General features: G+C 41.4%; 2 protein-coding genes and 1 long non-coding RNA gene across 5 annotated transcripts; 2 read left to right on the top strand and 1 right to left on the bottom strand.

The window, feature by feature from the left end:
• The first annotated feature begins 121 nt into the window (after window positions 1-121).
• LOC126911129 (uncharacterized) lies at window positions 122-1,848 on the top strand. Its single transcript, XR_007705691.1, has 3 exons — window positions 122-206; window positions 810-1,000; window positions 1,545-1,848. It is a non-coding gene; the product is annotated as an uncharacterized LOC126911129 (long non-coding RNA).
• A 355-nt stretch (window positions 1,849-2,203) lies between these two features.
• Window positions 2,204-5,657, bottom strand: LOC118277142 (uncharacterized). The gene is made up of 2 exons (XM_050696380.1): window positions 5,508-5,657; window positions 2,204-3,401 (listed from the first exon to the last, which is right to left on the bottom strand). Exons 1-2 carry the CDS (start codon window positions 5,612-5,614, stop codon window positions 3,098-3,100), a joined length of 411 nt encoding a protein of 136 aa, XP_050552337.1. The 5' UTR covers window positions 5,615-5,657; the 3' UTR covers window positions 2,204-3,097.
• A 7,695-nt stretch (window positions 5,658-13,352) lies between these two features.
• On the top strand, window positions 13,353-19,245 carry LOC118277159 (uncharacterized). Of its 3 annotated transcripts, none has more exons than XM_035595869.2 (3): window positions 13,353-13,574; window positions 14,170-14,375; window positions 14,943-15,959. In XM_035595869.2, the coding sequence occupies exons 2-3, from the start codon at window positions 14,170-14,172 to the stop codon at window positions 15,163-15,165; spliced, it is 429 nt and encodes a 142-aa protein (XP_035451762.2). In that variant the 5' UTR covers window positions 13,353-13,574; the 3' UTR covers window positions 15,166-15,959. The 3 variants fall into 3 exon arrangements, with proteins under 3 accessions (XP_035451762.2, XP_050552321.1, XP_050552322.1); XM_050696364.1 differs by lacking the exon at window positions 14,943-15,959 and adding an exon at window positions 18,704-19,245 and having other exon boundaries at window positions 13,375-13,574; XM_050696365.1 differs by lacking the exon at window positions 13,353-13,574 and adding an exon at window positions 13,585-13,834.
• The last annotated feature ends 561 nt before the right edge of the window (window positions 19,246-19,806 follow it).

The following is a 19,806-nucleotide window of genomic DNA, read 5'->3' on the forward strand; positions in this document are numbered from 1 at the left end:
CACAAAAATAGTAACCTCAAATCGTACACTATAGATTCCTGTGCTAGAATTCGCGGCCTTTAAATTGTAAAGACGATTGACTGATAGTTTTCCGTCTTACTGAAATACATAAGTAAAGTTGGATACAATGCGAGTGCCATTTTCCAGTGGTCAGGTTTAAACGGAGACGAGCAAAAAAAATTTGAAAAGTTAAGAAATCTGCCAAAGTAAGTGAACACAATTGTTAATTTAGAAAGTCGTCAAGTTTATTGAGAAAACTATAAAATCTGATTCAAAGATTTATATAGAATTTTAATTCTAATTAGTTTTTTTCCACATTTATATTTATTAAAAATCTTCTAAAATTATATTTTAAAATACCTACCACTTATAAATTAAAATAATAATTAAAAATATAAACATAGGATCCGACAGTAGCAGGAGCATGGTACAAGCTACCGCTGTGGTGGTTAGGGTACCAGAGACAAAAACCACCCTACAACGTGTGCTGTTTCCAGAAGATCTGTGTTCTGTATCAGGCCCTTGATCCATCCGCTTAACGCCAACCTCCTAAGATGGGAGTCAAGATTTTTTGTAATCAACTCATTCGCCGACACGGCACAATCTCAGCTTTCACGAGGTTTTTGTCGTGGGGGATGGTGACATCAATTATTATCATCGTGTAGGGCGCTTATCGCTCTATTATTATTATATCAGGTTTATTGGCTACAATAGTCCTCTCAGTGATAATTTATTACTATTCCTATTCTTTGGAAGTACTCTCTCGTTCCGTCTAACCAGTATATCAGTGTAATACGATGTTACTGCAGATGAGGAGCTTCATCATCATCACTGTGCTGTCAGCACTCGCAGCCAGCTATTGTACTGCCGACGTCTGGAGCGAGAAAGAGATGCAAGAACGCTACAACATTATGTACAACGAAGAATCAACCAATGGAAAAATGGTGTCTGACGCAGCGCTTAATGAAATAATATCTAAGAATTTGACAATAATAGCTCAGTAAGCATCTAAACTAATTAATATTAAATCTAAACACTTATCAATCCACAAGTGTGGGAGCCATGCTTCGGCACGAATGGGCCGGCTCGACCGGAGTGATACCACGGCCTCACAGGAAATCGACGTGAAACAACGCTTGCGTTGTGTTTCGTTGAGTGAGGGAAGTTACCGGAGGCACAATTCCCTCCTTCCCAATCTCCAATTCCCCAACGTTGTTTCACGTCGGTATTCGGTGAGGCCGTGGTATCACACCAGTTGATTCGGCCCATTCGTGCCGAAGCATGGCTCTCCCAAACTTAATATTATGATATCTATACTAATATTAGAAAGCTGAAGAGTTTGTTTGTTTATTTGTTTGAACGCGCTAATCTCCGGAACTACTGGTCCGATTTAAATAATGAAATAATCTTTTTGTGTTGAATAGTGCATTTATCGAGGAAGGCTATAGGCTATAAAACATCACGCTATGACCAATAAGAGCTAAGCAGAGCGGGTGAAACCGCGCGGAAGTGGCTAGTTAATAATATTGCGATATTAATTACAGATGGAACTGTCAAACTCCTGCGCAACCCAATAAGGTACAGCGTGTCGGTGTAGTATATGACGGCCCTCCTGATAATAAAATTATCCTTTTCATTGTAACTGCTCACAAGCCTTTACCAAAGATAGATTATCACTACTCGTCATTGCATGCTATTTCCATTAATATAACGGCTCCTATTGGTCTAAGAATCAACTCTACGGTATATGTGTGCGGCGTTGTAGAACAAAACTAAGACTGGTTTAAAAATTGTGACGTCTGGCATTAAAAAGTATATTTGCTGTCTCAGTACCCATAGGTATGTTCTGTGTTTCTATCTATAGAATAATATTGTTGTCGAAAACAGACACTAAAGTGGAAATAAATTGTATGAATAAAAAAAAGCCTAGTGTTTTTTTTTTTAATTTATTGGTCAGCAGTGGCCACTTATAGGCTGTTGATGATGACGATGTATGATGTTTTATTTTAAAACCTCGACAACGGTTCATACAACAACAGATCAAAATAGGCTCTTTCAGATGGAGAGATAAAGAACGGATAAAATCACAAAGTTTAGGTGTTCCTCAAGGTCGTATTTTTGGTCCTACTCTATTTTTAATTTATATTAAAGATTTTCATAACCACACAAAGACAATGACAAAATAATAAATGAAACATTAAAGTTTTTAACAATATCATTTATTTGTATAACAGTTTTAACAATAGTGGAGAGCAAATACAGTTCGTATTGTGGGTTCTTACTTGACACACATACACACGATACAGGACGCAATCCTGTTTTGGGGCTATGATATCACAAATTTAAAAAATATCCCAGTGGTTATCACTACATAATTGGGCAGATCTCACTCATGGTGAGAGCGAGTAGTAGCATAATACAACCTACTGGGAGCTGGTATCGATAATTTTATTACAAGTGTTGCTAAAGAAAGAAAATTTTTGATCAGTCAAAATTTTTCCTAGCTTCTTCGAGTGTGAACTGTCGAATAGTGAAAATCAAAGTAAAAGTATTTATTTGTGAAACACAGGGTTCATTAAAGATTGTAGGATATGTCGTTCTTGTAATGTCTGTTTATATTTAATTGTATTTTAATAGTAAATTTTAATTTTATAATTGAAAATTTTAATTGTCCTTTATAAACTAGTTGTGAAAGGTGTGGTAAGATTAAAATGATAATTTCAGCACCAGTTTTGATGGTTTCCTCTCCATGTGTGTTATAATCAATTTGAACATTAATATTACAATACTAGCTGACCTGGCAAACTTCGTACCGCCTGAACCATTTTTAAACCTTCCCTGGACTTCCACAAATAATTCATGACCTAAATTTGCCGAATCGGTCTAGCTGTTCTTGACTTTTTTAGCAAAACTAACGAACAGCAATTGATTTATATATACATATATAGATTATACTTAACTTACATCTTAAATCTAACTTAACTTTTCCAACCGTGGTCGAATGCGATAACAAATAAAATTATATCAAAAAATATTCCTGACACAATTTGGTTTGTGTTCAAAAACTAAATTATGCTAAAAATTACGAGCAAAATAATTATGTAAAACTAGAAATACCAAAGTATATTAGAACAAAGATCATTAGATGGAAAGCGGGTTCACCAAACGCTTTCCCTGCCCCGTTGCGTTGGTACATTCTAACAGTTGCTTCAATAGGCTGGCTGATATTTGACATCAACCTTACTTCCATGTAATTAGTTCCTAGTGCAGTATGGAATACATTTGCAGGATGAATGTCTGGTGTAATAGTAACTCTGCCTACTACAGTGGTCGTTGGACCCTGGTACGTCACGAAGGAATTCTTTATCCTGCCAAACGCTGCTGGCGCGGTACACACCACCCTAAAAATAAGATTAGTTTACTGTATTAGTTTTTTATGGTATAAGCTGGTAGACGAGCAGACGAATCACCTGATGGTAAGCAATCGTCGAGCCCATGACTACCTGACACACAAAGGCAATACAAGTGCGTTGTCGGCTTTTTGGGAGATAAGAATTTAAAGGTTGTTGGGGAATCAGAAATTGAGAAGGGGTGAAGATTGTTGGGGAATCCACGATTTTCTCAAGATTGGGAAGAAGAATTGGGCCTTCAATAACCTCACTCGCACAACGAAACACAACGCAAGCGTTGTTTCACGCCGGTTTTCTGTGAGGTCGTGGTTTCACTCCGGTCGAGACGATCCATTCGTGCCGAAGCAAGGCTCTCCCACACTTACATTTTTAATAAATTTTAAATAAGTTGTTAATTCAAAATACAATCTTCACTATTAAGGTTTGACTCAACAACTTCTTGTTGCCCTTTTAGAGGCAACTTGAATTGAGTTTCATATCCTACGTGTTTCCCTTATATATTATGCCATATTTTTTCATTTTTCGAAATTATGTACTTTTCATTCATAATTTCGAGTTTGAAATTTAGTGTATTCTAAAAAGACGTAAGTGCCAAATTACGGTAGAATGGCGATAATACCTTTGCCTCACTTAGATCCGTATAAAAACCTAGTAGATGTCAAATGTAATGTCACTGACAGCTTGTCCAGTGTTGCCAACTTAGTGGAATTTCCACTAGATCTGGTGGTTTAGATATGTGTTTGAGCGGGAAAATATTGGTTTTAGTGGCTAGTGGATATTTTAGTGGACTAGATTGTTTCAGTTAGTGGTAAGTTACAAATTAACCGCTAACACTACTCGTAAAATGCTGTATGATTTCTAGTTAAAAATACTTAATTGATACACTTGTTGGCAAGATAATATTGCCTACTCAGAAGGTAAATATTTTTACGCACAATATTAAAGATTTTATAGGTATGAAATGCTATTTGGGGTACCGATTTGAAATTCACTTAACATCTATGAAACAGAAAGTACCACCGCCTGATCAGGAAACTTGAAACTCATGAAAACCAGAGTTCAGTATTTTAATTATTGCCCATCATACTTACAGAACCCAATTTTTGGCTTCTGCGCAGGCAATAAAAAAACAGAATCAAAACTTTTTGAAGCAGTCTGTCTAAAAAGTCAGTTTATATAAAGAATATTTCAAAATATATTATATGTAGATTATATTAAGCACAAAAATCTAATAATACAATTAAAATAAAACCCTTTTAAATAATGTGCGTAGTTATTGAAAGAGTAAAGGGGGCCATGAAAATATTATTCATAATCCCTTTTTTTAGATTCTGTGATGATCTTGAGGAAATCTGGTGGTTTGAGAGGCCGCTAAGATTTAGTGGTTTCTGGTGGTTTTCACGGCCTCATTTGGTGGGCTGGTAAAAATAAAGTTGGCAACACTAAGCTTGTCCAACTCGTTGGTGCGCTTGTGTTTGTGTGATTTCAGATTTTGTTATTTGTGTTGTTATAATTATATGATTCCTAGTTGCCGATTGCAGAAACTTGCCGAAAGTTGACTATTTAATGCTATTGCAATATATGCACGAAAATGAATGCTACAATTTTGCAGAAATACGTATTGGCAGTGTTGTTTTTGCAGGCTGGTACAAAACAATATTTTGGATCCTTCATTGGCGTATATGTTTCATTGAAATCCATTTTATTGACGAAATAATGTCAATCAACAGTTGTGAATAATAACAATAAGCAGTGTGTCGATTCGATAGGAAAATATTGTGTAAAAATTAATTTCGATTTCGAATGTAAATAAAAGTTACAGCTTCAAGTGACATTAAACATTGACATTTGACACTTGATGTTTTCATTTGAAACCATGATTGCTAAGGCAAAGGTAACGACTGCATTCTGCCGTATGTATGACGTCATCACACGTTTTGTGATTTTAATTATTTTTCTCAGAAATAAAAAATAAAAAAAATATGACATAAATATATTTGAACTCAGGATACGAAAATAAAGAAATGGTATTTTTGTTTCCATGTCGTATCAGTTTTGAAATGTTGTCAATTTAGTTAATTCATACAGTTTACTCACTCATATAATAATCTCCATTCATCATTTTTGGCTTCAACGTCAGCATTGGTCATAATCGTTCCATTGACAGATGTATCATCGTATACTAACGTGAAGCCTTCGGTCATCTGTCTACTTGAGATAGAACCGTCATGCACGCTTTTTTTTTTTTTTTTTTTTTTGAGGGGGAAAATCATCCAATGACTTTTCTCGCCTTGGGCGAGGCGAGAGGGGGTGTCAGACTCTTACTGACTAAAAACCACCCCGTTCCTTCTCCTGCCTTTCGAGCCGGAGCCCCGGTAAACCCGCTAGGTTGTCCGCAGCTCCGGATTAGGCATCAGCCCTATTGGGCCCCATCTGTGGTGGTCTGATGGCTCTTTGAGGCGCGCGCGGAACGCGACGCGCCGCACGCACGGGTCTGGTTCTGGTCGGGCGGCGAGCTACCCTTGCTCGCCGTCCGCAGGCCCGCACTTACGGTGGCCGGAGATCGTCACGCGATCCCCGACGCCCGGAGTGTCTCTCGCGACGGCTGGGGCGTGAGGAGGTTCGTTCTCTCACGCGCCCCGCCTCCTCCTTAGCTAGCATGACTGCTTCGCAGAAGGAGGAGACGGCATCCCAGTCCCCCTCGCTCCGCACCATGGCTTGTACCAATGCCGGACGCGAGAGGTCGCCGTCGCCGACTACATCCCTGAGGACACGGCGGTGCTCAGCCCATGCAGGGCACAGCGCCACCGTATGTTCCACTGTGTCCTCAGGACGGTCCTCGCAGTGATGACACCCGGGCGTTTCCTCCCGCCCAATCAGAAACAGGAACCTACCGAAACTTCCATGTCCGGTAAGCACCTGCGTCAGGCGGTAGGTGAGGACGCCGTGGCGTCTCTCTAGCCACTCCTCAAAGAGGGGACTTATCGCTGCAATGACAGCGAGCCCAGCCCTCGGTTGCGACAGTCGTTGCTGCCATTCCGCCATGAGATCGCGCCGGAGCTCGTCCCGCCACGCACTAATCTGGCGCGGCAGTGGAGTTTCGCCCCGGCGACGCGCGTCGGCGCGCAAACAGAAGACGCGCGCAAGCACTTTCGCCTCCAAATCCCACGGCGGTAATCCGGCAAGGAGGTTCGCCGCCTCTCCGGAGATCGTGCGATATCCGCGGATCACCCGGATGGCCATGACCCTCTGGGACGTGAGCAGCGCCCGAGCTGGCCGCCGCATCAGGTTCGGCGCCCACACAGGGGCGCCGTAGAGGGCCATGGACCGCACGATCCCCGCGTACAACCTCCGGCAGGAGGCATTTGGCCCCCGAGGTTGGGCAGGAGCCGCTTAAGCGCAGCCCCCGTCCGTTCCAACTTAGGAGCCAAACGTCGGAAGTGCTCCACGAAGTTCCATCGACTGTCGAGGACGAGTCCTAGGTACTTCATCGTCGTCTCGACGCCGATGGTAACCCCTCCTGCCGTTATTTGGGACCCATCCGGAGGTGGCGCGTTCCCGCGGCCATGAAAGCACATGGCCTCGGATTTGTGGAGCGCCACCTCGAGTCCCAATTGCCGGATCCTTGCAACGACTGTCGCAACCGCTCTCGCCATTAAATTGGCCGCCGCCTGGTGCGACCTCCCGTGCGCCAGCACCAGTGTGTCGTCGGCGTAACAGACTACACTGACGCCGTTTGGGAGGTCGGTGCGCAGCACCCAGTCGTAACCGATGTTCCACAGGAGCGGCCCTAAAACCGAACCCTGTGGAACACCGCGCGACATCTCTCGCCGATTCCATTCACCTTGGTGACCGGGGTACCTGACGAACCTATCCGTCAGGTAGGCCTCGATAACACGACGGAGATAGGTAGGCACCCGGTGGTACCGGAGTGCCTCCAGAATGCAGCTCCAGGGTAGGGAATTGAATGCGTTGGCGATGTCCAGAGACACCGCCACTACGGCCTTACCCCTGGACACTGCAGTCCCCGTCGTGAGGTCTCTTACGCGCATGATGGCGTCCACCGTGGAGCGCCCTCTACGGAAGCCGAACTGGCCGTCCGCGAGGTCCGGCCCAAATCCAGACAAGTGCGCGACGAGGCGGTTCGAAATTATCCTTTCGAAGACTTTTCCCACCTCGTCGAGCAGCACAATGGGCCGGTACGCGGACGGAGAGTCCGCAGGGCGCCCCGGCTTCTTCACGAGGACCAGATTTCCCGTCTTCCACTGAAGCGGGAACTGGCCCCTCTCCAAGCATGCGCTGTAGAGACCTATTAATCGAGGCCCGAGAGCCTCCGAGGCCAGGACCCACGCCTTGCCATGCAGGCCATCGGGTCCTGGGGCGGTGTTCTTGGCGCCCATCCGGCGCACCGCCGCTCTCATTTCTGCCTCGGTCACCTCCGGAACGATGTCGTCGTCGTCGTCACTGTAGCCCGCATTAGGCACCGCAGGGGGCGGAGTCATGGATGGAGGGGTGAAGCCCCTCCATAGTCGAGGGAACAAGGCGCCGACCACCTCTTCCACGATCTCGGGCCGGAGACTCTGAGTCAGCGGGGGAGCCCAGGTGCGGAGCTTATCGCGCACCATCCGATAGGGGCGCCCCCATGGATCTCTGTTCAGAGTCTCCAGCATCTCCCGGCGAGCTTCCTCTTTAGCCCGCCAGATCTCCGCTTTAAGGGCGGCCTTTGCCGCCTTGTACCCCTCGTACAACTCCGCCTCTCTTACCTCCGCGTCTGGAGCGCGGATACGGAGCCTGCGGTGCCTCGTGTACCGGCGGCGCGCAGCTACGCACGCATTGCGCAGAGCAGCCAGCTCTTGCGACCACCAGTACACCTGGCGCTTGCGCTGACCTGGCCGGACCCGGGGCATCGCCACGTCACATATTCTGGACATGGCGTCCTGGAGCCATCTTGCCTCCTCGTCGATGTCGGCAGGCCTGTCCGGTGGTATCACCCAGGCCTGCACGATTGCGGCTTCCAGGAAAAGCTCCCGGTCCAACTGTCTCAGCGCCCAACGCGGGCCACATGGGGCCTGTCTGACTGGCGGGTCCGCGGACTCGGCGGAGACGTCAAACCGGATGTACCGGTGGTCTGAGAACGTCTCCACCTCCTCCATAACGCGCCAGTCAACGACACGCGGTGACAGAGCAGGGCTGGCGAATGAGATGTCCACCACCGATTCACCCTGCATCCGCACGCACGTGGGGACAGAACCCCGGTTCAGGACGACTAGGCCTGTCTCCAGAGCCCAGTCTTCCACCATCCTACCCCGAATGTCGGTAAACCGGGAACCCCAAGCCAAGTTCTTGGCATTGAAGTCCCCGAGGACAAGTACGGGGAGGGAACGGAACCCGACGACGACGGCGACCAACTCCCTCAGGGAGTTGTGGAACTCGACGAGAGTTCGGTTCGGAGAGAAATACACGCCCACCACAGCGATCTCTCCGAACCGTGCTGCGACACAACCCCGGCCTCTTCGAGCGCTCTCGAGAGTCGGGGTACCGGCGGCGGCCGACGAGATGATAGTCACCGAGCCGTCTAGGTCCGCCACCCAGTGATCCCTGGGCGGGACGAAATACGGCTCGGAGACTACAGCGACGTTGATCGACCACTGCGCCATGCTCTGAAGCAGCAGGTCCTGAGCTGCGGCGCAATGGTTAATGTTCGCCTGGAGGAGGCGGAATGGATTCATTATTGGAAATCCATCACGACCTCCTCCCTGGCGGCACTACGGCCGGCGGTGGCCACGGCGGCGGCAGCAGTGGCGACTGCTGCGGTGGTGGCGGCGGAAGCGACGGGGGCGGCAGAGGGCCTACCCTTGCCCCTGGGTTTGGTAGGTGGGGAGCAGGCCTTGCTCCCGGCCCGGTGATTGGCCGGCTTGCCAGCCGCCGCACATGCGTCGCAGTGCAGCGGGGCGGTGCACGAGCCGGCCCTATGACCGGGCTGACCGCAGCGGAAGCAGCGGTCGCTGCGGTCAACCTCCGACCGTCATGCACGCTGCCAGACATCAGCCGGTTTGGAAGCACAAAGGCGTCATAGGAGGCTATAAGTGCTGACAGCACTGCGATGATGAAAAAACCCTTCATCTGCAAATACCATGGGATTTTGTTACATACTATTTGTGTCTAAATTTTAGAACCAAGACTAGACTGGATAAGAAAGATTTTCTTCAATAAAACTTTATCATTTTGTGATTAAAAGCAATATTTCCAAATGGTATTCTGAAATAATAGGTACGGTAATATGTAGCATTTAATGCATAACTTCACTGAAACATAATTCAAGACACAGACAGACACACACACACACACCATCACGCACTCCACAAAATGTTTAATTGTAAAGAACATCGGGCATTTTTGTATGGGACACTTACCTACGGCGAACAAAAATAAAATTAGGTACGGTGGATAGGCAATTAAATCTAGTTCACAATGGTATAGTTCCCATATCTGTGGGTCGTGGCAATAAGGAGAAATTGGACATTTAAAAAATATTTATAAATGTTTTTGGGCAATAATTGAAGAGGAAAAGGGGAATCAAAAATAATTAAAACAACATATTTTTCTCTTAACTTTTGGCGAAGGACTGCGATGATGATGACGAAGGACTGCGATGTAGTAAAATAAGCTAGCTACCTGCGCGAGCGCAACATATGTATACCAGTTTTAGGACTATGGGCGAGAGTGAGAACGAAACATGCACATCAACTTGACGGATTTAGTCTGATTGGGTTTACAAAAATACCACGGAGTGATATTTTAACTTACTGAGCGGTCGTTTAGTAATTAGGAAAAATAGTCAACTTATTCACTCATTTTACTTATTATTTCAATTTTCCCATTATTGTGAATCAAAATAACTACACAATATTAAATATGATTGCAAACACTATCATGTAAAAATGTTTTGGTTTATGTTCGCGACTTTTAAAAAATCGGGTAAAAAACGCCCGATGTCCTTTAGTCCTAAGTATTTTGTTACATAACCTTATCTTTAGTTTTTCTGACATAATACTGTGTAACTATGAAAACTGGCGAAGACACTGGTCCCTATGATACAGTTAATACTAGTTTATGGACCAGGGGATTCATATTTATGTAAAACTTTTATGTCAATAAACTTTATTATTATTTATTACTAGCTACTTCCGCGCGGTTTCACCCGCTCTGCTTAGCTCCTATTGGTCATAGCGTGATGTTTAATAGCCTATAGCCTTCCTCGATAAATGCATTACTAAACACAAAAAGAATTATTGAAATCAGACCAGTAGTTCCGGAGATTAGCGCGTTCAAACAAACAAACAAACAAACAATCAAACAAACTCTTCAGCTTTATAATATTAGTATAGATTATTATGTTGTACTTGACACACAATTTGGATGAAATAGTTACTAGAATAACGCCCAGAACAATTCTCATTAAAATCTGCACAGAAAAATTAGGAACTAAATACACTAAACAGCACATTACTTTTAATCCATATCATAATTATATGGATTTCACCAATAGACACTAAACTAATATGGAAAATTGTAATGTAAAAATACTTTCACTCACACTGATATTTTTTTTTATTTTATCCAAAACTTGTTCACTCTCGAATATGACAAATACTCGTATGAGATGTATCCAAGCTTATCATAGTCAAAATGATAAGATACAATGAGATACAGATAGTATGGTTTATCTACATATCAAAGCAGATAGGAATCAATATTTCTATAATCCAGTGCAAAAATCGGATACAGGAAAATGAAAAATTCTTTAAACAAATAACTTTCTTACATTCTTTAAGATCCTCTAAAGTCTGATAATGATTAACCGTCGTATCCGCAATCATTTAATGATTACTTAACCCAGTCCTTAGCAATTGTTTTCCGAACAAAATCGTTACTGAGGAATAGTTTAAGTAATCAATAAATGTGTCTGAATGCAGCAGTAAGTGTTTTGTTTTTAATCAGGTGGCAATTTTTTATGAGTTAAGGCTGGAAATGACCCTTTTGTCATCTGATCTTTTCGCTCTTGGACATTTGCACCAGACGAGTAACAAACGCGTTGCCAACCTTTTGGGGTAGCAAGAGTTTGACCACTGTTAACCTCACTCAGAATGCAAAGGTTTTGTTCTACTCAAGCTGAACCAGCTCTTTCGTGTCAAAACATGCATTTCTTACGAGAGAACCTTCATAATATAATTGTGACGTCAGACTTAACGTAAGTCCGAAATAACATGTTTTACCTATTTTAGGGGGGAAAATTATCCAATGACTTTTCCCACCTTGGGTGAGGCGAGAGGATGTGTCACTCTTACTGACTAAAAACCACCCCGATTCTACCCTTGCTTTTCAAGCCGGAGCTCCAGTATTTCACATTTACTTTCGATTGAAATATAAAAGGTTCACTATCATAATATGTAATCTAATCATTGTTATCAGTTATCATGCATATCTGACACCGGAAAGCCAGATCGATATCAATGACAAAAACGGTAGTCGAGTTAACAAAAATGTCAATGTACAAGATTGACATAATTCATCGACTGTCAATGTCAAACTTGACACTTCTATTAAACTAGTGTTTTGGTTTGTAACTTGATTTATATTTTCCCATAAAAGTCCAGTAGGTAATAATTTGAAACCATAGTCCATCCAGTCCATACAATCAAAGCATTTAAAAATACTAAATGAACAACACTAGCGACATCTAGAGAACTTATAACGGTAATAAATCGCTCAAAATATAAGTCACTGGTCATGTTTTATATCCGATGATAAACAACTTATTCCGTTATAGTTATCAGTATTAAACGTGAACTTTGGAATTTCCGATAGCTGTGAAGATGCATAGGGAAATAACAATTTAATTGATACATTAAAGAATTTAATTTAATCCCTTAATCAGTTATATAGATAATAATATTTGTCACTGTTTCCACATGACTCACAGAACAAAAGTCGCTGACATTTTTTTTTGAGGGAGGAAAATCATCCAATGACTTCTCCCGCCTTGGGCGAGGCGAGAGGGAGTGTCAGACTCTTACTGACTAAAAACCACCCCGTTCCTTCTCCTACTTTTTGAGCCGGAGCCCTAGTAAACCCACTAGGTAGTCCGTAGCTCCGGATTAAGTCCGCAGCTCCGGATCAGACATAGCCCAGCGGATAAGCAAGCTGAAGTGGCAGTGGGTAGGGCATATAGCGTGGAGAACCGACGGCCGCTAGGGCAAAAAGGTTCTCGAGTGGAGACCGCGTACTGGCAAGTGCAGCTTAAAACGTCCACCCACAAGGTGGACAGACGACCTGATTAAGGTCGCAGGGAGCCGCTGGATGCAGGTCGCTTCCAACCGACTTATCTGAAAGTCATTGGGGGAGTGTGAAGTGAGCTCAAAAATTTACAATAACAGTTTCGAAAGGACTCCGGAATTACGTGTGACATCCTACCCAATATACGACATTGGATCAACCTGTAGATTGCGAAACTTAACTAACTTAAAAAAAATGATATGCACCTCTGCAGCTGCACATGTCACATGAGTTCATTGTCCAACGAGGCAAATGTAATTTATAACATTATTAATTTAAAGCAGCGCCATCTAGTTTTCAGAATAATCAACCACAGACGCGATAGACTAGCGCCACCTAGGGAACTTCAATTGAGAATGAAAACTCACTTGTCATCTTGAAAATCCGTTTATGAACATTCTTTACCGTAAATACAGGTGTTTGTATAGAGATAATAATAATATATTATTATGATAATATTTGAACACAGAATTTTCTGATATCAATGAAGATTTAATAGGGAAAAAGCTATATCTATTTGTTGATTAAATAGCAGCCTTTATTAAATCCTTTTATCAATCGTTTAGATTATGTGCATATTTATTTTTATACATTAGCAACGTCACGTTTATCCCCGTAGGGGATTCCCCACTTTGACCCACTTTTCATCATTTTTTCAACAAATTACATCAGTTTGTCGCATAATGGCCCTTACATGCTCAAATTCGATAATTTTCTAGATGTTCAACAACCTTATCACAAGAATGCTGAAATTAATAAACGAATTATCATTTATCGACAAATCAGTTTATTTTTCAGTGTCTGTGTTGAAACTCGTGATAACTGAAGGTAATATTGTGAATTTGTATTTTTCGGTTTTAAAATATTTACAAAACTATTGCGTGTGTTTTATGCTTTCTTAAATATTCTCTAAATTTTGAGTGATACATGTAGTTGTTCTGGAATTTGGAAGTTGCGATGATATGTGTTGAAAAATCTACGTGTTATTTTATGTGATAAGATGGTGAACGAGTAGACGGATCACCTGATGGTAAGCGATCAGTGGAGATGAACAACATCAGACATTACAAATATCAGGGGAAGTGCAAGTGAGTTGGCGAAATTCAAGGCAAACATCGTTTCAGACGTTTTACTTCAAGGAAAATCATGAGCTAAAATTCAGATTGAGTAATGTGGCAAATAAACCTCTAGAAATGTGAATCAAAATCATTAGAACATTGCCCATCTCATCGTCTCATGTCATCAGGGGCCTTAGTCTGCTATTACATTGAGCAGTGCAAGAGGGAAGGAGCTATACAACCTACATAGCTCCGTCCCTCTTGCACTGCTCAATGATCGACCATTCTGACACAATTATAATAGCAGACTAAGGCCCCAGGCCTCTTGTTTAGTCACAAAATGACCAAGTAAGTTATTATTGCAGATGAGGAGCTTCATCATCATCACAGTGCTGTCAGCACTCGCTGCCTGCTATGGTGCCGCTGTACTCCCGAGTGGGGATGAAAATTATACAGAAGATCAAGTGATACAGAAGTACAATAGGGATGATGATGTTCAAAACAGAATCACCATGCTTGGTGAACAAAAGAGATATGTTGAGAGCGACGACGATCTAGTCTTCTTACACGAGTAAGTTTGTGTTCTTGATAATTAAGCATTTATGTACACCGGTTGTGTTATATGAATAGTTAAATATTTTACTGGTAGCCCAATTCCTCCCTTCCTAATCCCCGATTCCCCAACAACCCTTAAATTCCCAACCCCCAAAAGGCTGGCAACGCACTTGTAACGCCTCTGGTGTTTCATGTATCCATGGGCGGCGGCGATTGCTTACCATCAGGTGATACGTTTGCTCGTTTACCATAAAAAAACGTCTTGTTCCATGAAAAAACCCACTTTTCACCATTTCTGTTATAAGTCCCATGTAATAGGGGGTGAGCCTATTGCCATACACTGGCTGGGCACACGTGCCGCGCGAAGTTGTCTTTTAATTAAGTATTTAGTAAAGAAGGTTTTAATCTTAAGAATACAATTATTCAAGTTAAAGATGCCATTTTGATATCTACTAATAGAGAAAGTTGAGAAAAGGAAAATATTTCGGTCTCAAGGGCTTTTTAATGATATGCAAAAATTAATTCCAGAACGTTTCCATGTTCTTTATATACGAATAATCTTTTTTTTTTTTATTTTCAGACGACGACGGTTTCTAAAGAACGCGGTTCCCGATGCGATTGAAAATGTGGATATTTTATACTATGCCCAGCCCAACACAGTGATAAAAACAATCCTTGTGACATCATCACCACCCCCATCCTCGGTGTTCCCTGTTTGGCACCTCGATAATTACATCTCTGTTAGAATATCGTCACAGAGAGGTTGTGCACTTAATGGGACAGTTCGATTCTATGGGACATTGTAAGATAATCTATATACTAATACTTACTATATTTAATAAATAAAGCTGAAGAAATTGTTTGTTTGTTTGTTTGTTTGACCGCGCTAATCTCCGGAATTACTGGTCGTCTTATATTGTCTATTGTCAATACAATGTACACCCACATTTCACAATATATGTTGAAAGTCCCTTGTAAATCGGGTAAAGGTTGTAAATAGGTAAATGGTAATTGGTAATGTAAAGGTCGACTGGTAGAGATTGCCAAATTGGCATTAAGTTCACCTTTGTATAATGTACATAAAGTGTAAAATAAATAAATAAATCGAAATGTGTGTCCGGTGTATGGCAACAGACTCACATTGTAAGGTCAGAGCGAAATCCTGAGTGGAGTACCTAAGTGATAATAGGTATATGACTTATTTTCTATTTCAATAGCCTCTTAAAGATTATTTTAATATATTAGACACGTATTAAATTTTATTAATACTTTCGAAGACATATTATTTTGAAATATCGCTTGACGTCACTTCTAGGTACGTTTTATACGTAGAAATGACGTATTTGCTTCCACTCCTAAACTTTGATTCGTTTTATTTAAGTATTGTTATCTTATATGACAGAATAAAGAAATACATGTGCAATAACATATTTTCATTACTTAACTGATAGACTTAGTAGTTACATTTTTAATTTTCATAACCCGTCATCACCCTTAGTATCATAATTGTTTTTTTTTTAGCCTTTTGTTTGTGTGTCTATTCTATTTATTTAAATATCTGTGTGTCCTATTGAAATAAATAAAAATAGATTAAAATACCTACACGTCTTTTACTACTCAATTTAAGATAATTTCGTTTTTATTTTTTGTTTTAAGGAAATAACAATTTAATTGATACATTCAAGAATTTAATTTAATCCCTTAATCAGTTATATAGATAATAATATTTGTCACTGTTTACACATGACTCACAGAACAAAACTCGCCGACACTTTTTTTTTTTGAGGAGGGAAAATCATCCAATGGCTTCTCCCGCCTTGGGCGAGGCGAGAGGGAGTGTCAGACTCATATTGACTAAAAACCACCCCGTTCCTTCTCCTGCTTTTTGAGCCGGAGCCCCAGTAAGCTCACTAGGTAGTCCGCAGCTCCGGATCAGACATAGCCCAGCGGATAAGCAAGCTGAAGTGGCAGTGGGCAGGGCATATAGCACGGAGAACCGACGGCTGCTGGGGCAAAAATGTTTCTCGAGTGGAGCCAACGTACTAGCAAGTGCAGCGTAGGACTTCCACCCACAAGTTGGACAAACGACCTGATTAAGGTCTCAGGGAGTCGCTGGATTCAGGTCCGTTCCAACAGGCTTATCTGAAAGTCATTGGGGGAGTGTGAAATGAGCTCAAAAATTGTCAATAACAGTTTCGAAAGGACTCCGGAATTACGTGTGACATCCTACCCAATGTACGACATTGGGTTTACCACTACTGTATGAAATTAAACTAACTTTTAAAAAGTATAATAATTACTACGTGCACCTCTGAAGCTGAAAATATCACACGAGTTCATCGTCCAACGAGGCAAATGTAAAGTATAACATTATTACATAAGACAGCGCCATCTAGTTTTCAGAATAATCAACCACAGACGCGATAGACTAGCGCCACCTAGGGAACTTCAATTGAGAATGAAAACTCACTTGTCATCTTCAAAATCCGTTTATGAACATTGTTTACCGTAAATACAGGTGTTTATATAGAGATAATAATTATATATTATTATGATAATATTTGAACACAGAATTTTCTGATATCAATAAAGATTTAATAGGGAAAAAGCTATATCTATTTGTTGATTAAATAGCAGCCTTTATTAAATCCTTTTATCAATCGTTTAGATTATGTGCATATTTATTTTTATACATTAGCAACGTCACGTTTATCCCCGTAGGGGATTCCCCACTTTGACCCACTTTTCATCATTTTTTCAACAAATTACATCAGTTTGTCGCATAATGGCCCTTACATGCTCAAATTCGATAATTTTCTAGATGTTCAACAACCTTATCACAAGAATGCTGAAATTAATAAACGAATTATCATTTATCGACAAATCAGTTTATTTTTCAGTGTCTGTGTTGAAACTCGTGATAACTGAAGGTAATATTGTGAATTTGTATTTTTCGGTTTTAAAATATTTACAAAACTATTGCGTGTGTTTTATGCATTCTTAAATATTCTCTAAATTTTGAGTGATACATGTAGTTGTTCTGGAATTTGGACGTTGCGATGATTTGTGATGAAAAATCTACGTGTTATTTTATGTGATAAGATGGTGAACGAGTAGACGGATTACCTGATGGTAAGTCATCAGACATTACAAATATCAGGGGAAGTGCAAGTGAGTTGGCGAAATTCAAGGCAAAAGTCTTTTCAGACATTGAAGTAATCAAGGAAAATCGTAGCAAAAACATATCAACAAACATAAAGTGGCAAATAAACCTCTAGAAATGTGAATCAAAATCATTTGAACATTGTCCATCTCATCGTCTCATGTCATCAGGGGCCTTAGTCTGCTATTACATTGAGCAGTGCAAGAGGGAAGGAGCTATACAACCTACATAGCTCCGTCCCTCTTGCACTGCTCAATGATCGACCATTCTGACGCAATTGTAATATCAGACTAAGGCCCCAGGCCTCAAGTTTAGTCACAAAATGGCCAAGCAAGTTGTTATTACAGATGAGGAGCTTCGTCATCATCACAGTGCTGTCAGCACTCGCAGCCTGCTATGGTGCTGCTGTCCTCCCGAGAGGGAAAGAAAATTATACAGAAGACAAAGTGATACAGAAGTATAATAAGGATGATGATGGTCTAAACAGAATCACCATGCTTGGTGAACAAATGAGATATGTTGAGAGCGACGACGATCTAGTCTTTTTACACGAGTAAGTTTGTGTTCTTGATAATTAAGTATTTATGTACACCGGTTGTGTTATATGAATAGTTAAATATTTTACTGGTAGCCCAATTCCTCCCTTCCCAATCTTCCCAATCCCCGATTCTCTAACAACCCTCAAATTCTCAACTCCCAAAAGGCCGGCAACGCACTTGTAACGCCTCTGGTGTTTCAAGTGTCCAGGAGCGGCGGCGATTGCTTACCATCAGGTGATACGTCTGCTTGTTTACCATAAAAAAACGTCTTGTTCCATGAAAAAACCCACTTTTCACCATTTGTGTTATAAGTCCCATTTAATAGGGGGTGAGCCTATTGCCATACACTAAGCACACGTACTGCAATCGTAACTTGCATCTCTGCCTACCCTTTCGGGGATAAAAGGCGTGACGTTGTATAATAATTAAGTATTTAGTAAAGAAGGTTTTAATCTAAAGAATACAGTTATTCAAGTTAAAGATGCCATTTTGATACCAATAGAGAAAGTTGAGAAGACGAAAGTCCAGGAAGGTATTTCGGTTAGTCACTCAAGGGCTTTTTAATGACACGCAAAATAATATTATAGAACGTTTCCATGTTCTTTATATACGAATAATCTTTTTTTTTTTTATTTTCAGACGACGACGGTTTCTAAAGAACGCGGTCCCCGATGCGATTGAAAATGTGGATATTTTATACTATGCGCCGCCTAGCACGGTGATAAAAACAATCCTTGTGACATCATCACCACCCCCATCCTCGGTGTTCCCTGTTTGGCATCTGGATAATTACATCTCTGTTAGAATATCGTCACAGAGAGGTTGTGCACTTAATGGGACAGTTCGATTCTATGGGACATTGTAAGATAATAATAAATAATAATACATCGTGACGCCTTTAATATCCGAAGGGGTAGGCAGAGAGCTGCACATTATGGCACGTATTGCCACTGTACAATATCCACCCACTTTTCACCATATACATAATGTTGTAAGTCCCATGTAAATGTAAATGTGCCCGGTAGGTATAAGGCAATAGACTCACATTGTAATTCAATGTAGTTAATTTTCATACCCCGTCATTATCCATAATCATCATTATTATCACACTTATGAAATCTTGATTTAAGTTTTATTTTATTATATCCTTTTGTTTCTGTCTCCTTTCAATTTATTTAAATATCTGTGTGTCCTATTGAAATAAATAAAAATAGATTAAAATACCTACACGTCTTTTACTACTCAATTTAAGATAATTTCGTTTTTATTTTAGTTTCTGTTTAATTGCGCGTCAATTTTCTGTTGTTCAATTTTATCTTTAATTCTGAAATCTTATCGTATGTTTGTTAACCTTGTACAGATACTACCTACTTATTTAATAAATTAGTATTAATCTTGATTGATTAAAAAATTCATCAATCAGTTTCACCTTATGAAAAGCTAATAGCGCATCCACACATGCGGCATTTCGACAAGAAATGCCGAAACAAACTCAGAGGTCTCAGTCACTTTCAAAGTGCAAACATGGTTACAAAGTACATGAAAGATAATTCACGGTTACAATATCAAACTAACAGGTATACAGTTGAAACACGCGACGGTTCAATATTCGACCGCACTGGTCGGCTGCTGCACGAGAAGTGATCAACACGCCGCTCAGCCGATGAATCCTTGACTCTGTCGAGCGCCGAGGGGAGGCGCTAGTGTTCCAATTCTACCCTCGATCCCGACATACATATTGGGAA

This window comes from Spodoptera frugiperda, chromosome 10 (genome assembly GCF_023101765.2).
Source record: "Spodoptera frugiperda isolate SF20-4 chromosome 10, AGI-APGP_CSIRO_Sfru_2.0, whole genome shotgun sequence".
Classification (NCBI taxonomy): Eukaryota; Metazoa; Arthropoda; class Insecta; order Lepidoptera; family Noctuidae; genus Spodoptera; species Spodoptera frugiperda.

Bases quoted from the DNA above. Each gene is read 5' to 3' on its own strand.
- LOC118277142 (XM_050696380.1), bottom strand. From the start codon at position 5,614: ATGACCGAAGGCTTCACGTTAGTATACGATGATACATCTGTCAATGGA. The intron at 3,402-5,507 runs GTGAGTAAACTG...TCTTATTTTTAG, and splicing joins GAATGGAGATTATTATATGA to GGTGGTGTGTACCGCGCCAG.
- LOC118277159 (XM_035595869.2), top strand. From the start codon at position 14,170: ATGAGGAGCTTCATCATCATCACAGTGCTGTCAGCACTCGCTGCCTGC. The intron at 14,376-14,942 runs GTAAGTTTGTGT...TATTTTCAGACG, and splicing joins GATCTAGTCTTCTTACACGA to ACGACGGTTTCTAAAGAACG.